At 38.0% G+C, this 22,088-nt stretch overlaps 1 protein-coding gene across 3 annotated transcripts in view; it reads right to left on the reverse strand.

The window, feature by feature from the left end:
• Positions 1 to 22,088, reverse strand: part of LOC115212136 (WD repeat-containing protein on Y chromosome-like) — a 130,579-nt gene that overhangs the window by 88,660 nt on the left and 19,831 nt on the right. The window contains exon 1 of one of the 3 annotated variants that reach the window (XM_036503395.1): positions 12,559 to 13,178. The exons of the other annotated variants lie outside the window; for them this stretch is intronic. Coding sequence (XP_036359288.1) covers positions 12,559 to 12,566 — 8 coding nt within the window. The 5' untranslated portion in view covers positions 12,567 to 13,178. Of the gene's footprint in view, positions 1 to 12,558; positions 13,179 to 22,088 lie in introns of those variants that run through there. 3 annotated transcript variants of the gene reach the window in all.

The raw sequence follows: 22,088 nt of genomic DNA on the forward strand, positions 1-22,088 counted from the left end.
CTTATCAGGAAAGACAAAAATAAAAAAAAATAATAAATAAAACTTGTGTTGTGTTACCTTGGTAACAACATATACAAGTATGGTGTTGCTAATAGCATAGTTCCTGGTTGGGTGGATGAGGTGGGATGAAACGGGTTTTAGCTGTCATTGTTGCATAACCCCAGGGCAACCCTGATCAAGCAAGCCTATCAGTAAAATCATTCCAGCTATAACCTATTTCTTTACTACCCACAGGGGGCTAAACACAGAGGGGACAAACAAGGACAGACAAACGGATTAAGTCGATTATATCGACCCCAGTGCATAACTGGTACTTAATTTATCGACCCTGAAAGGATGAAAGGCAAAGTTGACCTTGGCAGAATAGCTATAACCAACCTGTCTTTGTATATCAGGAATAACATTATCCAATCATTTCTTCTCTTTTTTTTTTAAGGCAGTACTGAATGATTTGAGGGAGATTTGGCTGCTGTGTTTAGTATTTCAAGCAAACTCCTTGATATCCTCTAGTTGGTTTGTTGATAATTTTGATACTAACATGGAGAATGTGGTTGGTTGATTTAATTGAGAGGATTCCCCAATTAAATAAATTAGTAGCTTGCATCCTATCATCACCACACTGTTCTGTCTCTGACCAATAAAATGAACTTTGAACAGTTGAGTTTAACTAGCTCTAAGTTGGTTGGTTGGAAGCACTCCGTCGGTCACGACGACGAGAGTTCCGGTTGATCCGATCAACGGAACAGCCTGCTCGTGAAATTAACGTGTAAGTGGCTGAGCTCTCCACAGACACGTGCACCCTTAACGTAGTTCTCGGGGATATTCAGCGTGACACAGAGAGTGACAAGGCCGGCCCCTTTGAAATACAGGTACAACAGAAACAGGAAGTAAGAGTGAGAGAAAGTTGTGGTGAAAGAGTACAGCAGGGATCACCACCATCCCCTGCCAGAGCCTCGTGGAGCTTTTAGGTGTTTTCGCTCAATAAACACTCACAACGCCCGGTCTGGGAATCGAAACCGCAATCCTATGACCACGAGTCCGCTGCCCTAACCACTGGGCCATTGCGCCTCCTAGCTCTAAGTAGGTACCATACTAAGGCACGTTCCACTTAGCTGTAAGCTGGTACCACAGTGTGGCATAGCTCCCCTTGTTGTATGTAGATAACATACCATGGTACAATCCACCTAGTTATATGTAGGTATATCTGTGACATTCATTATTCTAAACTCAAAGCAGGTACAACATTGATGCAATGATATACAGTCCACATGGTTGTAAGTAGATATCACAGTAAAATTACAGTCTGCCTAACTGTATATAGGTACCACACCATAGTACAATCTACCTAGTTGTATAGTAGGCATATCAGTGACATTCATTATTCCAAACTCTAAGCAGATACAACGTTGATGCAATGATATACAGTTCACATGGCTGTAAGTAGGTATTACAGTAAAAATACAGTCTGCCTAGCTGTATATAGGTCCCAGGGTGAGGTACAGTACAGCAAATTATAAATAAGTACCAAAGTGAGGTATACATAACCATTTAGCATTCAGATTACTCTGTCAAAAATAGTGCTTATTAATTCACATTGTTTTGAATTAATCATGTACTATTTTGTAGCTTGGAGATTTTGATGTGGTTACTGTTAATTTTTAGAATGATATTGTAGGGTTGATTTGCACATAAAAGTTGTAGAATATTTTGGTTGAATATGACCGGTTGAAATGCTAAAAGGTTAAGAGAGTAGTGAAATATGGTGAAGTGTTATATAGTAGAGTGTAATGTAGGAGTGAATTAGTCTTATGTTGTGTAATGGTGTGGAAATATATATGGCTCTTAGTAGGTACAATGTATTGTGTTCTAAGAAGCCACCACACTAAGGTGCGTTTCATTTCCCTTTAAGTATTTACCACAATAAATTACAGTGAACTGGTTTCTAAGAAGGTACCACACTGAGGTATACTTCACCTAGTAGTACATAAGTATCACATTAAAGTATAATATACTTTGATCTAGGTAGCTGTAGCTGTGAAGTGCTATCTTCTAAGCTGTAAGTAGGTACCTCAGTGATATATAGACTATCTAGCTGTAAGTACCACAACACAATAGCAGACCATTCAGAGTACCCAGATTCTGCAGCTTCACCAAACGAGGTCCTCCAAATGATGAAGGAGGGTGTTCTTTTACTCTTTTACTCTTTCATTTGTTTCAGTCATTTGACTGTGGCCATACCGCCTTTAGCTGAGCAAATCGACCCCAGGACTTATTCTTTGTAAGCCCAGTACTTATTCTATCAGTCTCTTTTGCTGAACACAAATGAAGTTACGGGGATGTAAACACACCAGCATCGGTTGTTAAGCGATGTTGGGGGAACAAACACAGACACACAATCATACACACACACACACACATACATATATACGATGGGCTTCTTTTAGTTTCCGTCTACCAAATGCACTCACAAGCTTTGGTCGGCCCGAGGCTATAGTAGAAGACACTTGCCCAAGGTGCCACACAGTGGGACTGAACCTGGAACCATGTGGTTCATAAGCAAGCTACTTACCACACAGCCACTCCTGCTCTACAGGAATAATGTATAGAAAAGACATACAGAAGTATAGTGTAATGCTATTGTTGCTATGATACCAATATTTTCATCTTTCAACTTTTGATGAAGAAAAGGGCTTAGGTGTAAATAAATACCCAGGTACTACAACAAAATAATAACTTATAGCGTGAAACAATAATGCAACCTCTCTCTGGCCACTTGATCTTTTTGTTTTAGAAATAACAGCTAATTCTTCTTTAATTACACCTTGTCATTGTCATCAATCTAATGTTCACTTTTGCGTACCCATTTGGGTTGGAGAGATTTAGTTAAAATAAATTTTCTTTTGCAGGATACCTTTCTTGTCGCCAGCCAACCATCACCTGTTTCCAAGCAAGGTAATATTTTCCATAACCAGATACTAGGGCTGATGTGATGAAAAAAGTACCCAGTGGTTGGTGTTAGGAAGGATCTTCAGCTGTAGAAGCCATGCCAAAGCAGATATGAAGTAGTTTTCAAACTAGTCAGATCGTGTTAAGCTGTCTAGTCCATGCCAGCATAGTAGATAGTTAAAGATGATGATGGTGATTATATATGTGTGTGTATATATATATATATATATATACTAAGTAATTAAGGGTTTAGCAACGATTTGCCTCACCACACACCGAATTTAGAAATAGCAGTCAAAGAGTTATAGCTATTCTTTCTACTAAAAGGGAGATCTCAGTAAAAACACAGCACTTGAAAGGCAAACACAGACAGGCATATATATATATATATATATATATAATATATATATATATATACATACATACATACAAGATAAGAAAATGGAGAAATACATCTAAATCAAATATCAATTACCAGATAATACTCAATCACATACTTTATTAAACCACCACATAAGAGACTGTAGGGTTAAATATAAAAAGCAGAACAAATCAGTGTACATAAAGGAATGTACATAAAAAAGTGTACATAAAAGAGTAATGTTGTATAATAAGTAGAATATATATAAAAGAGAATATAAATACAAGTAAATATAAATATAAGTATAAATATAAATATAAATATAAATATAATATATATACATGTAGTTGATTAGAAGATATATTAACCTCTTAAAGGGATGATTACATCCAAGAAAACATTGGTTCTGTACCTAATATTTTTGAGAAATATAAATTTCCCTAAATCAATAGGTATATATTATGTATGTAATCTGTATTCAATTAATAGAAGAAAAATGAGAAGTTGAAAGTTGATAGTTATTTATTAATAAATTGCTAATTCTTACTTCTTATAGCTGTTTCCATTTGTGTTCATTAAATTATGCTTAAATTTTCATTTGCATTTATAAGATATAAACAAAATATCATCAGAGAAAAAGATAAACAATAAAAGATTACATATAGACCTCTTTTATTAATTGAATATGGATTATATATACATATATATATATATAAGTGTATAAGTGTTTGAAGCTCTGATGAAGCTATATTGTGATACTCAAGCATTGATCTATGAGTCCATTGCACCTTATAGCAGAAACAGCTGTAAGCCAATGGAAGTTCATAACATAATCGTTTATTCCTTTGTCATCCCAATTTCTTATATATACACATACATTCATACATATACCAGCATGAAGAGTAGATGTTAAATGATGATGACGACGATGATGATGATGATGATGATATGTATATGATAGTGTGAGTGCAAGTGTGTGTGTGTATATGTGTGTGTGTATATATATCATCATTATCATCATCATCATCGTTTAACGTCTACATTCCATGCTAGCATGGGTTGGATGATTTGACTGAGGACTGGCGAACAAGATGGCTGCACCAGGCTCCAATCTTGATCTGGCAGAGTTTCTACAGCTGGATGCCCTTCCTAATGCCAACCACTCTGAGTGTGTAGTGGGTGCTTTTACGTGCCACCGACACGAGGGCCAGTCAGGCAGTACTGGCAACGGCTGTGCTCAAATAGTGTTTTTTACGTGCCACCTGCACAGGAGCCAGTCCAGCGGCAGTGGCAACCTCAATCGAATGTTTTTTCCCATGGCAGTAAGGTGACGCTGGTAACAATCACGCCTGAATGGTGCTTTTTATGTATATATATATATATATATATATATATATATATATACATACATTTATATATCATCACAAATATGTATATGATTGTGTGTGCATGTGTGTGTGTGTGTGTATGTGTGTCTGTGTCTGTGTATTCTCCTGTGTTACCAGAAACAAACTAACAAAAGTAGATGAATAACCAAATGATCGAACATAATTTTTATTAGGTCTAATTAAATAATGACTCATCATAAAGTCTTAGGGTAATAAGAAGTAGATCTTAAACTGTAGTGCAGTAATCTTTTTTTCTCTTTCCTTGCTGGAATGACAGAGCAAACAACACGAGAGAGGAAAATATTTATATATAAAAATATTGTTAATATTTACACTCATAAAGGTGGTGAACTGGCAGAAATGTTAACACGCCGGGCAAAATACTTAGCAGTATTTCGTCTGCCATTACGTTCTGAGTTCAAATTCCGCCAAGGTCGACTTTGCCTTTCATCCTTTTGAGGTCGATAAATTAAGTACTAGTTACGCACTGGGGTTGATGTAATCGATTTAATTCCTTTGTCTGTCCTTGTTTGTCCTCTCTATGTTTAGCCCCTTGTGAGCAATAAAGAAATAAGAAACGTTAGCACACCAGGCAAAATGCTTAGCGGCATTTCGTATGTCTTGACATTCTGAGTTCAAATTCCGCCGAGGTTGACTTTGTCTTTCATCCTTTCGGGGTCGATAAAATAAGTACCATTTGTGCACTGGGAGCAATCTAAACGACTGGCTCCCTCCCCCAAAATTTTGGGCCTTGTCCCTAGAGTAGAAAAGAATCGTTAGCACGTTGTGCAAATTGCTTAGCAGCATTGCATCCATCTCTATATTCTGAGTTCAAATGCCACCAGGGTCAACTTTGCCTTTCATACTTTCAGGGTTGTAAAAATAAGTACCAGTTGAGTACTAGGGTCAATGTAATAGACTTATCTCATTTTCCTGAAGTTGCTGGCCTTGTGTCAAAATTTGAAATCAATATCTATACTTATATGCATGCATGTATGAGTGGACGAATGAGTGTACAGTAATCACTTGCCATATCGTGGTTCACCTATCGCGCACTCAGTACATTGCAGATTTTTCTGGCTACCATATGTAAATTCATATCATGGACTCCTCAGTATATCATGTGTTTCTGTGGCCAATAGATATTTATATTTTTTAGATTTTAATTATTTCCGTGGGAGGTTTTGGAATGTAATACCCACGATAGTCGAGGGATTACTATATGTCACACTCATGCCCATATAGATATGTACATGTGTGTGTGTGTGTGTGTGTATATACTCCACAGTAGAAGTGTTGAGACCGATCCTTCTGGTGGTGTAAAGCACTTGTGGTGGATCCACCTAAAAATGCCTGTGCAGGTGCCATGTAAAAGTGCCTGTGCAGCAACTTGTAAAAGTGCCTGTGTGGAGTCATCTAAACGCACCTGTGTGGTGTCATGTATCAATACCCACGTGGCACAATGTAAAAGTGCCTGTGAGGTGTCACGTAAAAACACTCAGCACACTCTGTAAAGTGTTTAGCATTAGGAAGGGCATCCAGCCATACAAACCAAGCCAAATCAGACTGGAGTCTGGTGCAGCTCCCCAGCTTGCCAGCTCTGGTCAAACCATCCAACCCATGCCAGTATGGACAACGGATGTTAAATGATGATGATGATATATATACATATAGGCACAGGAGTGGCTGTGTGGTAAGTAGCTTGCTTACCAACCACATCGTTCCGGGTTCAGTCCCACTGCGTGGCATCTTGGGCAAGTGTCTTCTACTATAGCTTCGGGCCGACCAAAGCCTTGTGAGTGGATTTGGTAGAAGGAAACTGAAAGAAGCCTGTCGTATATATGTATAAATATATATATATGTGTGTATGTTTGTATGTCTGTGTTTGTTCCCTAGCATTGCTTGACAACCAATGCTGGTGTGTTTACGTCACCGTCATTTAGCGGTTTGGCAAAAGCAACCGATAGAATAAGTACTGGGCTTACAAAGAATAAGTCCTGTGGTCGATTTGCTCGACTAAAGGCGGTGCTCCAGCATGGCCGCAGTCAAATGACTGAAACAAGTAAAAGAGAGTAAAAGAGTATATATATACAAAATTATAATTTAGGATATCTAAGAGATACCACTACGCTGAAAATAGCAGTCAAAGCTTGACTCTAAAACCACATTAAATGCTCATATAGCACTTGGAGAGAAGACAGTGACAAAATAAACTAGCAAAAAAAAATTACTAGATAATTCGAGATCCTGGATTTCTGGCTTTGCATAAGAGATGCTCTGCCTTCATCAGTGGAATACTCTCAGATAGCACATGAATACACATATATATATATATATATATATATACAACATACGATATACTTACATATACAAACATATATACATACATATATATGCATGTATGTACACAACCAGTTTAAATTGCCCGCCTTAAAGCTCCTCATGCGATATGGTCAGAATAAACACCACAGTGAATAATTTATATATATATGTATATATATGTATATATACACACATATATATCAGTGGAAATTACAGAGTCAATTAGAGTCCAAGAGTTTTGTGTATTGACACTTATCAAACTTACAAATGTATATATCTATAGCTGTCAGTCTCTCTGTCTGCCTATTTATCTATTTATAATTTTAGTGCCCATTTTTCCATGTCAGCATGAGCCAGATGAAATTCTCTGAGGCACATTTTCTACAGTTGGATGCTCTTGCTGTCACCGACCCTCACCTGTTTCAAGTAAGGTAATATTTCCCCTTAGCTAGACATGTTTCCATGGAAGATTGGAAATGAAGGACAACACACTTGTATGATGCTGATCACTTGCAACTATTGTGTGATGTCAAGACAAAAAGATACAAATGTTCATACAGATCTAGACACATACATGCACACACACACACACACTTATAAGAATATTTATATGTATATATCTTTTATCTTTTATTTGTTTCAGTCATTTCACTGCGGCCATGCTGGGGTACCACCTTGAAGGGTTTTTAGTTGAATGTATTGATCCAAGACTTTATTTTTCAAATTCTATCAGTCTCTTTCACCAAACTGCTAAGTCACAGGGATATAAACACACCAACACCTATTGTCAAGCAGTGGGGGTGGTGAGAAATGCAGACACAAACACACACACACACACACACACACACACATATATATATATTTATATATATATATAATAATAATAATAATGAAATTATTGTATACAGTGCTCAGGTGCACCACAACTTGTCAGAAAGTGCATATAAAGTACATGCAGTAATGTAGAAATGTCTGGAAAGTGAACATGCTTGTGTGTGTATGGAGGGGAGAAAATCAAGTGTAGTGTTAGCGAATCTCAGGAAGCATGGAAGTCTTGAAGGATGCAGTGCTCCGACAACTAACAACCGATGCCGGCAGTTTGTTCCACGCTTCAGTAACTCTCAGCGTGAAAAAATGTTTCCTGAAGTCATGGGAGCTGTGCTGTTTTCTTACTTTGTAAATATGTCCACGGGTGTTAGATGGTGGAGTTTGAAGAGGTGCTCAGTGTTATTGTTTGTGCGATGGTTGATAATTTTGTGGGTGTCTGCCAGGTCAGCTGCCAGACGTCGGAGTTTCAATGTGTCCATGCCCAGGGAAGTAAGGCGTTCAGGATATGGCAAATGCCTGATGGAGGGTATTCTTTTGGTTGCACGTCGCTGAACAGCTTCCAGACGATTGATGTCCTGGGCAAGATAGGGGTTCCAGACCGGTGATGCAAATTCCAGGTGAGGTCTTACCATAGCTATATAAAGCCGCAGATAGATAGCCGGAGAGCAGCTCACAAAGGATTTGGTGAGTGATGCCAAGACACCCTCAGCCTTCTTGACAATTTTGGCGATGTGTTTTGTCCAACGCAAATCACTGTCGACAATAACACCCAGGTCACGTTCACTTGAAGACTTTTTGAGACTAGTGTTGTGGAGGGAGTAGGTGGACACTGGGTTTCTCCTCCCAAAATGCATGGTGGTACATTTGTCCACAGCCAGCTTGAGTTGCCAGTCCATGATCCACTGCTGCATTGTGTCCAGGTCTACTTGCAATAGAGATCCATAGTGTATAGGATTCGACCTCTTTATTTCGAGGTACAGCTTGATGTCATCTGCATATTTCAGCACTGTGGCATTCTTTAAGTTGGCATCTATGTCATTAACATATGCAACAAATAAAAGGGGGCCAAGAACAGATCCCTGCGGCACACCAGATGTCATCTTATAGGGCGAAGAGTGCTGTCCTAGAACTGTGATGACCTCTTTTCGGCCGAAAATAAAGGACTTTAACCAGTTATAGAGTTCGTCTCTTACACCCAACGCAGAAAGCTTCACCATAAGTCTTTTGTGTGGCACAGAGTTAAAAGCCTTAGCAAAGTCCAGGTAAACAACATCCACCCAGGATCCGCGATCAGTGATTTGGGTAACATCCTCAAGAAACTCGATGAGTTGATTACAGCAGCTGGAGTTAGGAATAAATCCGAATTGTGACGGCTGGATGAGGCTGTGAGACTTCCCGAAGTTCCAGAGGGTTTCTCTGATACAGGATTCCATCAGTTTGGCGATGCAGCTGGTAAGACTGACGGGGCGATAGTTGACAGGCGATGTGCGGTCGCCTTTTTTGAACAGAGGGATGACACTGGCAGTTTTCCACTGTTCTGGAGTAACACCATTGTCAAGACAGAATTGGAAGAATAGAGAAAGTTGGCTTAGAAGAAAGTACCCACTGCGTTTGAGAAGTAGGTATGTAACACCATCGAGACCAGGAGAGGCATAATTGCATTTATTCTTTAGGTGGCGTTGCAGCATTGCTGGTGTAAATTGCATAGAAGATATAGAGTCCGATGTCAGTGGTGATGATGATGGAACATTTTGGTCTTCGACAGTAAAGATGCCGGCATAGCATCCAGCAATGATTTCTGCACATTCTTCGGGATTGCCAGTAATCTGTCCTGTGTGGGGATTGCGAAGGGGACCAACAGGAGAGTGGGGTCTCTGCTTTGAGTGCACATATTTCCAGAACCCTTTGCTGTCAGGGTTAGCTGCAATGCGTTGTTCAAATCAGCCATCCCCTGTATATCATCATCTGAAATCCAGATATAAACTGCTGTCCTTGAATGCCCGTAGTTTATGTAACACGGTGCATCTTTTTGTCTCCTACGTCAAAAGTATCAACCCAGATTTCATCACAGTCACGAAAACGTGGGCACACTCTGCACTCTGTGATGGAGTTTTCAGCATAGCCGGCTACAACCTGTTCCGCAAAGACCGCATTAATCGCCGTGGAGGGGGTGTGATGATTTATGTTCGATCAAGTCTATCGGCAATCCCTGTGATGATTTGAACCAATCTCAGCAGGAGGTATTTTTCTGCATGTACACATGACCATGTCAACACTTCTGCTCGGAGTCGTTTACCGTCCTCCAAATTATCGCCAAGATGCACAGCTTTTTGATATCCTCAGGGCGGCTGCCATGAAAACAGCCACATATGTGTATGTTGCGGGGGACTTCAATTTCCCTGAGATTGACCGGGAGGCCTTCCGTTGGCCGCAAAGTGCAGACGATTTCTTTGAACTGGTGCTGAATTCGAATTGGTCCCAAGTTGTTACCTCCCCCACAGGTCATCCCATAAGTTCTGTTCAATTTTACCCTTTTTAAAATTGAATGAAATTTAATAGTATTTTAGAATGTCTAATGGAATTAAAAATTATTTTTATGCATTTGTGTACATTTAAACTAATTAAATATTATTTTACAGAATAATAGAATTAAAATTTCTTTGATTAAAACCCTTTCTAACATGGAAGTATCCAAAGAGCATTTGAGGGACATAATGCTTTATGCGTACAAAAAAAGGAAACTCTGCAGCCGAAGCAACTTGAAACATACACTCAATTTATGGGAAAGAATGCTTGAATGAAAGAACTTGCAGAAGATGGTTTGCAAAATTCAGAAGTGGAGATTTCAGCCTTGAAGATGAAGATCAAATAGGACATCCAGTTGAGTTTGATGATAAGCTCCATGAGGCATTACTTGAAGAAAATCCTGCATTATCAGTTGAAGAATTGGCAACAAAGCTAAGTTCAAACCATACAACTGTTCATTGTCATCTTCAACAACTTGGAAAGGTTCCTAAACTTGGAAAATGGGTACCTCATGAATGGTCCAAAAGCAACCGCAAATCTCGAGTTGACATCTTCTCTCTCCATTCTCCCAAACTCATTTCACCCTTTTTGGATAGACTTGTGATTGGTGACGTAAAATGGATCATCTATCAAAATGTTAAACATCGTAAACAGTGGCTTGGTAAAAGGGAAAAGGCTCAACCACAACCGAGAAGGGAACTTCATGGGAGAAAGGTTCTTCTCTCTATCTGGTGGGATTGCAAAGGAGTAATTCACTTTGAATTGTTACCACCTAATGCAACAATCAATGTTCAAGTCTACTGTCAGCAATTAGAGTGTTAGAACCAAGCTTTGAAGAAAAAAAGACCTGCTTTAGTGAATCGAAAAGGAGTGATGTTTCATCAGGACAATGCACGACTCCACACTGCAAAGATCATATCACAGAAGATCGAAGAGCTTGGTTGGGAAAAAATTCCTCATCCACCTTATTCTCCCGACTTTGCTCCTTCAGACTACCATCTGTTTCATACAGAATCATTTGGGGACATAACTTTTGCAAGCCAGGAGGAGGTCAAAACTGACATTTCAGAGTTCTTGGCTTTGAAACCAAAAGAGTTTTACATTGATGGGATTAAAAAGCTTGTAAATAGATGGAAGGAAGACATAGATAATCAGAGAAAGCACATTGATGGTTAAATTTCATTTAAATATAACATTTGATCGCTTGTTTTCTTTATTCAAAATTCGGGCAGAACTTATGGGATAACCTGATATATATGTATGTATGTATGTATGTATGTATGTATGTATGTATGTATGTATGTATGTATGTATGTATGTATGTATGTTTATATGTATGTATGCATGTATGTATGTATTTATGTATGTATTTATGTATGTATGTATGTATGTATGTATGCATGCATGCATGCATGTATGTATGTATGTATGCATGCATGCATGTATGTATGTATGTATTTATGTATGTATTTATGTATGTATGTATGTATGTATGCATGCATGCATGCATGTATGTATGTATGTATGTATGTATGTATGTATGCATGTATGTATGTATGTATTTATGTATGTATTTATGTATGTATGTATGTATGTATGCATGCATGCATGCATGTATGTATGTATGTATGCATGCATGCATGTATGTATGTATGTATTTATGTATGTATTTATGTATGTATGTATGTATGTATGTATGTATGTATGCATGCATGCATGCATGTATGTATGTATGTATGTATGTATGTATGTATGCATGCATGCATGTATGTATGTATGTATGTATGTATGTATGTATGTATGTATGTAGAAACATATGCCATAGGCTTCTTTCAGCTTCAGTCTACTAAATCCACTTGCTAAGCTTTGGTCAGCCTGGGGTTATAGTAGAAGAAACTTGCTCTAAGTGCCACACAGAAGGACTGAGGCAATTTTCTAAACTGCATAACCAGCCTGAACTTACTGCCTAAGCATATATATGCATGTATATGCATATGCATTGATATACCTAGATTAACATATACACACTTGCACATATTTATAAAACCGTTACATGTGAATTTTTCATCAACATGTTTCATAAAACCGCCTAAAACATCAAAATGAAGAATAAACAACAAAGTAGCAGCTACAACAACAACAACAACAACATCTAAATCAACAGCAATCAAACATTATACAACTTACCCAGTCATCCTGATTTTGGGACAAAGAATCTCCTAAAAGCAAAATACACCACAGAGGTTCTGGAATGTTTCCTTCTGCTCTTACCACTAGTCTCTCTTTCTTTCTTACTATCTCTCTCTCTCTTTTAGTTCCTTTCAATATATTTGATCTTGTTTTACTTTTTATAATCTCTTTCGTTCCTTTTTTTATTCTCTCCTCATCATCCCTATGTTTTCTTAGTCACTTCTTTGTGTTTTGGCCTTTCCTGGCCTTTCTTGATTTCTTTGGTCTCATTTGGTTTCCCCTCACATTTTCTGTTCTCTTTGCTCTCTCTTTGTCTTTGCTGTTTTTTCTCTTGGTTTCTCCTGGCTCTTCTTGATTGCTTTGGTCTCCCTAGGTCTTCTTGGTCTCTCCTGGTTTTTACTGTTGTTACTAGTTCTTCTAATCACTTGTTTCAGTTTCTCCTAGTTTCATCTGTTATTTTCTGCCCTCTTCTGCTGTTCTTGCCAAATGTCTTTCCATTTCTCTTAATCTCTCTTTGTTTTTGTTTATCTTATTCACGTCTGGTCTACTTTTCTCTATTCCTTCATCTTTCTCTCTCTCCCCTTTTCTCTATCCCCCTTACCTGTCTCTGCATCTGAGTATATGTGTGTGTGTGTGTGTGTGTGTGTGTCTGTCTGTCTGTCTGTCTGTATGTATGTATATATATATATATATATGTTTAGATGTATGTATATGTATTTATGTATATATATATATGTATTTGTCTCACTTGTTCTTTCTTAATCTTTTAATCTCTTCTGCTTTCTATCCTGAAATATCTCTTGCAAAGCCCTAAAATCTGTATTTCTGTCTCTCCCCCCTCTCTCTCTCTCTCTTTCTCCTAGTTACTAAGTTTCCCTTTCTCTTAGTCTTCCTAGGTCTCTCTTACAGTATCATCGGTCTCTCCTCTTGATGGTTACCTTTTTGTTTATCCCAGTTGGTTGCTATTGTCATCTGCAGTGGACCAAACTGGAGTGGATGCAGTAACAGTGAGAGAGAGCGAGAGAGAGAAAGAGAGAGGGAGAGCGAGAGAGAGAGAGAGAAAAAGGTGACAGTAAGAGGAGGACCAGAGTTGTAAAAGAGAGATGGGGAAAGAGAGTGAGAGTGGGAGGGAACAAACTGAGAAGGAAAGGGATGTTATAGATATTTAAGTTTTCTCTCTCTCTCCCACTCCGGATATGAATGAAACCTGGACATGCAAGTTTGATGTTTGTTCCCTGCTGATGGCTTAACACCCACACACACACATACACACACAGACACACACACACAAACATATACAGTAATCCCTCGCCATATCGCGGTTCACCTGTTGCGGCTCACCTATCGCGGTTTATTATTCAAGCTTATGTCGATTCCTCTGTGGTGTTGTTTTACGTTTATAATAAAATGGATATATACAAATTATAAAAATGATAATAAAAAAATATACAGTACAATTAATACTGTTTCTACTTCATGGATTTTCATCTGTTGTAGGGAGTTTTGGAATGTAACAACTACTGCAATAGTTGAGGGATTATTGTATACATACATGCACATCTACATACATATACACACCTTGATACACTGCCACACATACACATACACACATACACATGCATATACGTACAAAGCTATATCTATCTTTCTATCTATCTATCTATCTATCTATCTATCTATCTATCTATCTATCTATCTATCTGTCGACTATCTATCTATCTATCTATCTATCTATCTATCTATCTCTCTCTCTCTCTCTCTCTCTCTCTCTCTCTCTCTCTCTCTCTCTCTCTATATTATATATATAATATATATATATATATATATATATATTATATATATATATTATATATATATATATATACATATTACATGCTTGCATACATATATATATATATATATATATATATATATACTTTATTTAAAAGCAGCATAAATTTAACAAAAGCTGTTACTCAGAGTTTCACGTTCACGTTCGTTGGACGGTTTTGTTAAAATAAATATTTTATTTTTCTTCTAACAAAACTGTTCGACGAACGTGAAACTCTGAGTAACAGCTTTTGCTATGTTTCTGCTGCTTTTATATAAAGCATATTACTCTACCTCTGGTATTTGTGTACTCTTTTTTCCACCTTGTTTCACATTTATGTGCTTACTCCGGTATATATATATATATATATATATATATATATATATATATGTATATGTATAGATACAAACTCATACACTTAAATAATACACATACATAACCTTTGATACCTATACACAGAAGCACATACAGAAGTATACATACATACATAGCAATACATGAAGAAGCATAGCTGAGCAAACTTACACGCAAACTCATAAATGTAGCAATATACACTGAAACACTCCTCACACAAATACATACACACATGTGAATGCATGCACACACACACACACACACACACACACACACACACACACACACACACACTCACACACACACATACACACAAAAGCAGAAATTTATACATACACAGATATATGCAAACATTTTTGAATATGTCAACAAACTGATGTACACGTATATATATATATATATATATATATATATATACATACACACTTGTACACACATGCACACTCATTCACTCAAGCACACACACAATCATACTGACTCATGACCATGCACTCACATAAACTCAGATGCATGCATACGTGTACACACAAACACACACACTCAGCCTTATGTACATACACATAATTTTTGCTATGACTTATTGACATACAGTCACATAACTTTGGCTGTTACTATCATCATCATCATTATCATCATCATCATCATCATCATCATCATTATTAATTATTATTATTATTATTATTATTATTATTGATATATTTCTCTTCAAGATGGAACATGAGCAGCTGGAGTTGGGCGTGGCAGGGGAGGAGAGTACGGCGGGAAAGGTGGAATGACTAGTGGAGATTGTGGTTACGGTGGGTGGTGGTTGTGGTGGTGGATGGAGGAGGTGGGGTTTGGGTCAGTAGAATGTACTGGACTGGACTGAACTGGAGCACAGCAATACAATAACGACAGCGACAAAGAAAACGACAACATCAACACCAACATCAACAGCAGCAACAGTTACAAACAGTAGTAACCACCACCACCACCACCACCACCACCACCACCACCACCATGACTGCCACTTCCACAACAACAACAATAGCAGCAGCAGCAGTAGTAGCAGCAATAGCAGCAATTATAGTTTTTTCTTATATAATTACAAGGCTTGAAATTTAAGGGAAGTAGGCAGTCAATTACATTGATTTGGCTGCTTCTATGGTCATCATCATGATCATCATCATCAGCAGCAGCAGCATCATCATCAGCATCATCATTAGGCGTAGGAGTGGCTGTGTGGTAAGTAGTTTGCTTACCAACCACATGGTTCCGGGTTCAGTCCCACTGCGTGGCACCTTGGGCAAGTGTCTTCTACTATAGCCTTGGGCCAACCAAAGCCTTGTGAGTGGATTTGGTAGACGGAAACTGAAAGAACCCTGTTGTATATGTGTGTATATATATATACATATATATATATATGTATGTGTGTATATGTTTGTGTGTCTGTGTTTGTCCCCCCAACATCACTTGACAACTGATGCTGGTGTGTTTACATCCCCGTAAGTTAGCAGTTCGGCAAAAGAGACCAATAGAATAAGTACTAAGCTTACAAAGAATAAGTCCTGTGGTCAATTTACTCGACTAAAGGCGGTGCTCCAGCATGGCCACAGTCAAATGACTGAAACAAGTAAAAGAGTGTTATTATTATTATTATTATTATTATTATTATTATTATCATTATTATTATTATTATTATTATTATTGAGTGAGAGAACAGTGCATGCCATCAAAGTGATACTGGGTTACTTAAATATATGAAGCCCAATAAACCCATCATGACTATTCGTCTAATAAGGGTACACCGGGCACATGCATCACAACCATATGTGCGCAACATGGTGACCTTATATCATGATAAACAGTGCATGACCTTGCAGGTGGGGCTCCATCCTGCTCAAAAAGTCCCTGAATAAGGATTGTTTAAGAATGATTAACAAAATACCTACGTTTCCAAAGGTGAATTATTCAAAGCCCCCAAAATTTCTTTCAACACATGGCTATGATGCTCCCCAACTACTTCTGTTCGTGATCAGAGATGCACATATCGTCAGCCACTAAGGGACATTCTCAACTGGTTATGGTCAAACAACTGACAAGCAAATCTGTGGTACTAAGCAGAATATTTGCTGTAGCCCATCTTTTATATCAGGCCAAAACAATGTACATGATAACACTTCCAATCAGTTAAGATCAGAAGCCACGAGAGCCACTACCTGGTACTGCTTCATCATCATCATCATCACCACCACCACCACCACCACCACCACCACCACCACCAGAGTAAAAGGTAGACTGTATGACGCATGTGTATGAACAGCCATGCTACATGGCAGTGAAACATGGGCTGTGGCTGCTGAGGACATGCGTAAGCTTGCAAGGAATGAAGCCAGTATGATCCGATGGATGTGTAATGTCAGTGTGCATACTCGACAGAGTGTAAGTACCTTGAGAGAAATGTTAGACCTAAGAAGCATCAGATGAGGTGTGCAAGAGGGACAACTGCACTGGTATGGTCATGTGGCGAGAATGGATGAGGACAGCTGTGTGAAAAAGTGCCACACCCTAGCGGTTGAGGAAACCTGTGGAAGAGGTAGACCCAGGAAGACTTGGGATGAAGTGGTGAAGCATGACCTTCGAACTTTAGGCCTCACCAAGGAAATGACTAGTGACCGAGACTTTTGGAAATATGCTGTGCGTGAGAAGACCTGGCAAACCAAATGAGACCATAACCTCGTGGCCTATGTCAGGGGCGTAACCAGCCCACTTATGTGTACCTTTTCCTTCTTTGTACAGTAAAAATCTGCTTGCGAAGACCTGTTGAGGCAAGTGAAATCAAAATCAAAATCAAAATCGATGACTGGCGTCCGTGCTAGCAGGGTGCAAAGAGCACCATACAAGCGTGATCATTGACAGAGCGGCTAACCGGCTTCCATGCCAGTGAACTTAAAAGGCACCATTCGAGCATGATCGTTACCAACATTGCCTTACTGGCACCTGTGCCGGTGGCATATGTAAAGGATTTGAGCGAGGTCATTGCCAGTACCGCCTGACTGGCACGGAAAAGCACTCACTACACTCTCGGAGTGGTTGGCGTTAGGAAGGGCATCCAGCTGTAGAAACTCTGCCAGATCAAGTTTGAAGCCTTGTGCAGCCATCTGGTTCACCAGCGCTCAGTCAATTGTCCAACCTATGCTAGTATGGAAAGCGGACATTAAACGATGATGATGATGATGATATATATATATATATATACATACATATACTGGCCTTGTGACAGAATTAGAAACCATTTATAGCAGCTTTAGTTTTGTAGTCTTGTTCCATAAAACATAAGCAGAGTGTTATGAGTGATGATTTTATGATAGGTCATTAATTAAAATGATGAGACTATAAAACCACTTATTGCAGAAAGTTCTGGTTGTATGTGACCAAATATTAAAAGCTTTTGCAAATAAAGTATGGAAAAGGAAAAATGCAGAGCCATTTTTATGAAATTAAGATTGTTCTTTTTCGTTTGTTTATCTAAAAATTCTTTTTTTTCACAATCCAGTCAGAGTAGGTCAGTAGCATAGCTAAAAGGTTGGGTGATGGGAGCAGTCCATTCTGGGTGGAATTTTTATGGGAGCAACATTTTAAGGGAGTGGGGCACTTTTGGGTCTGCTGTATAAGACTATATAGGGGACAAGCGATGGCATACTCAAGAGTTGCTCTGGGTAGTATATAATCAATACCACTAGAATAGGTAGGGTGGTACCTATGACCCTTTAACCATTTTGAGACACATGGTGTTTTGGTATGCATAGCCAAAAAGACCCCTTTTTTCTATTGAGATACATCTACTGAAAGACAATCTTTGATTAGCTATTACACTTCAAAACCAACCATTCACGTTTGTTCCATCAGGCCAATGGATCAGCCTCATAGTCCTTTCAGTTTGTACCACTTATGTGACTTACACTAGCAGTCTATCATTTGGGTGTTTTGCAAAACTAGAGGCTACATTCTTCTCAATCAACACATTCAAACTTCCTTCCTCTTCTTTTAGGTCCTTATAGTTTTATCAGTTCTTTGTTTTATGCTTACTTCAATGAGATGTGGAGAGTCCACCTCACTTTTTGTTTGCTGTCTCTATGTATTCTTGCTGCTCATACTGAAACTTGGTGGACACAAAGACAAGGTACTCTTCACAATGGACTCAACTGATAGCCAGGTCCATCCTACACCTGACAACAAAAGTTTGACAAAATCTCATGTCAGCACTATTCAGACATTAGATGAATGAGTGCAGAAGATTTTCATTGATTTGTGCACAACTCAGAGATATTTAGCTCATGTCCTTTCTGTGTGGTTTGTTATATATATCCGAAACCACACAGTTTGGGAAGAAGGAGCTGTCAATTATATTGACTCAGATACTTGGGTGGTACATATTTACATTTGAACAAAACAATAAGGTACAGGCGTGGTTGGGTGGTTAAGAAGCTTGTTTCCCAGCCATGTGGTTTTGGGTTCAGTCCCACTGTGCAGCACCTTGAGTAAGTGTTTTCTACTTTATCCCCAGGCTGACCAAAGGCTTGTGAGTGGATATGGTTGAGAGAAATTGAAAGAAGTCTGTTGTTTGTTTGTCTGCCTGCCTGCCCGTCTGTCTATCTGTTTGTATGTATGTATGTATGTATGTATGTATGTATGTATGTATGTATGCATGTATGTATGCATGTATGCATGTATGTATTATGTATGTATGCATGTATGCATGTATGTATGTATGTATGTATGTATGTATGTATGTATGTATGTATGTATGTATGTATGTATGTATTATGTATGTATGTATGTATGTATGTATGTATTATGTATGTATGTATGTATGTATGTATGTATACATGTATGTATGTATGCATGTATGTATGTATGCATGTATGTATGTATGTATGTATGTATGTATGTATGTATGTATGTATGCATGTATGTATGTATGTATGCATGTATGTATGTATGTATGTATGTATGTATGTATGTATGTATGTATGTATGTATGTATTATGTATGTATGTATGTATGTATGTATGTATGTATGTATGTATGCATGTATGTATGTATGTAGTATGTATGTATGTATGTATGTATGTATGTATGTATGTATGTATGCATGAGTATGTATGTATGTATGTATGTATGTATTATGTATGTATGTATGTATGTATGTATGTATGTATGTATGTATGTATGTATTATGTATGTATGTATGTATGCATGTATGTATGTATGTATGTATGTATGTATGTATGTATGTATGTATGTATGTATGTATGTATGTATGTATGTATGTATGTATGTATACATGCATGCATGCATATACGTCTTTTTGTATGTGTGTTTGTGTGTATTCTAGTCACATAATAATTGTAAATAAGCATCACATCACCATCATCATCATTATCATCATACAAGCACAGTGGTTTCCAGTCTTCCATGAAAAACATGTCTGGTTATCATCATCATCATCATCATCGTTTAACATCTGCTTTCCATGCTAGCATGGGTTGGACGATTTGACTGAGGAGTGGCGAACCAGATGGCTGCAGCAGGTTCCAGTCTGATCTGGCAAAATTTCTACAGCTGGATGCCCTTCCTAATGCCAACCACTCCGAGAGTGTAGTGGGTGCTTTTATGTGCCACCGGCACGAGGGTCAGTCAGGCGGTACTGGCAACAGCTACACTCAAATGGTGCTTTTTATGTGCCACATGCACAGGAGCCAGTCCAGTGGCACTGGCAACCTTTCTCGAATGTTTTTACACATGCCACCGGCACGGAAATTAGTCAGCTGCTCTGGCAATGATTTGCATGGAAACAGTTGAAGGTTTATGACAAGAGGGCATCTATATATTAATTTATGATCTATAATTTAGGATATCTATATTTTCTTATGTTCTATAAGTTTACTTATGGGCTCTAAAATTTATATTGGAAATATATGTTTACTAATGAACTATAAGAAGTTTACTTCTTGACATAAAATAGATAAAAAGAGAAAGAAAAAACCTGAATTGTATGAAAACACTGGTAATTGGTGTTGGGCAAAGATCTTTTATTGGTAAAGTACACAACATATTTTAAAATGTGTATGCTATTAGAACTATTTCCTAATGCTTTGAACTTAGTATTTTGTTGACAAGAGAGATAGGAAGAAAGAGAAGGGGAGAGAGGAGAAGGATGGGAGAGGAGGAGAAAGGTGGTAGAAGAAGAAGAAGAAGAAGAAGAAGAGAGAGAGAGAGAGAGAGAGAGCTGGTGCTTTTGAACAACATGTTTTGTGGCTTTTGTTCCGCCCATATACTTCCTTTTCACTTTCAGTATTGTAAATATGGTGAACCTAGTTCGTTGAAAATCTGTAACTAATTCCATAAAATTAAATATAAATAAACATGTAACGAAAATATGATAGTCTATCACCAAGTATAACTACTAATATACATCGATTAAATGACTGAAGAAGAACAATATTGGTTTCAAATTTTGGCACAAGGCCAGCAATTTTAGCGGAGGGTGTAAGTCGATTAGATCGACCCCAGTGTTCAACTGGTACTTATTTTATCGACCCTGAAAGGATGAGAGACAAAGCTGACGGCGGTGGAATTTCAACTCAGAACGTTAAGACGGACAAAATCCTGCAAAGCATTTTGCCCGACGTACCAACGATTCTGTGAGCTGACCGTGTTAAAAAAGAACAATATTGATTAGTTATTGAGATGGCCATTTCATTTATATGATTTTCATGACAGTCGTTACAATATAGAAAATTACTTTCTTCGTGTTGTTAGTGTACGCAGCTTTGCCTATTGTGCTAATTTCAAGGGAGAGCATTTAAACTTGGACAAGGGAGACAACTAGTGAAATTATTAGTAATTAAGGGGAAACAATGCTTTAGCACACCCCCCCAAAATCGATTTAAAGATGTAAGGGAAATAAGTTTGCAAATTACCGTAAATCCTCGAGTATAATCCGCATTTCCCCACAAAATTTAAAGGTCAAAATCTCTAGTGCGTATTATATACGAGGTTAAAAATGAAAAATGTTTTCTAAGCAATGTTCGAGACTCTATTTGCTGTCCGACAATGTTTATTCAGACGCATTTTGTGGTATCGGGCGCGAAAATACCTTAAGCTAAGCCTGAAAGCAATGAAGTCATAAAAGAATCATCCATAACTTGCAGTAAGCAACATTTATTAAACGTTATTACTGTTATTTCTTTATTTTCTGCAAACAAAATGCACAAAAAAGCTACACGTTTGCATTATGTTATGTATACAATAATAATAAAGGACGTTACCGTATACAGTTTTACAAACCAAGGACGTTACCGTAAACATTTTTACAAAC

The sequence above is a fragment of the Octopus sinensis genome, linkage group LG5 (assembly GCF_006345805.1).
Source record: "Octopus sinensis linkage group LG5, ASM634580v1, whole genome shotgun sequence".
In the NCBI taxonomy this organism is placed as follows: Eukaryota; Metazoa; Mollusca; class Cephalopoda; order Octopoda; family Octopodidae; genus Octopus; species Octopus sinensis.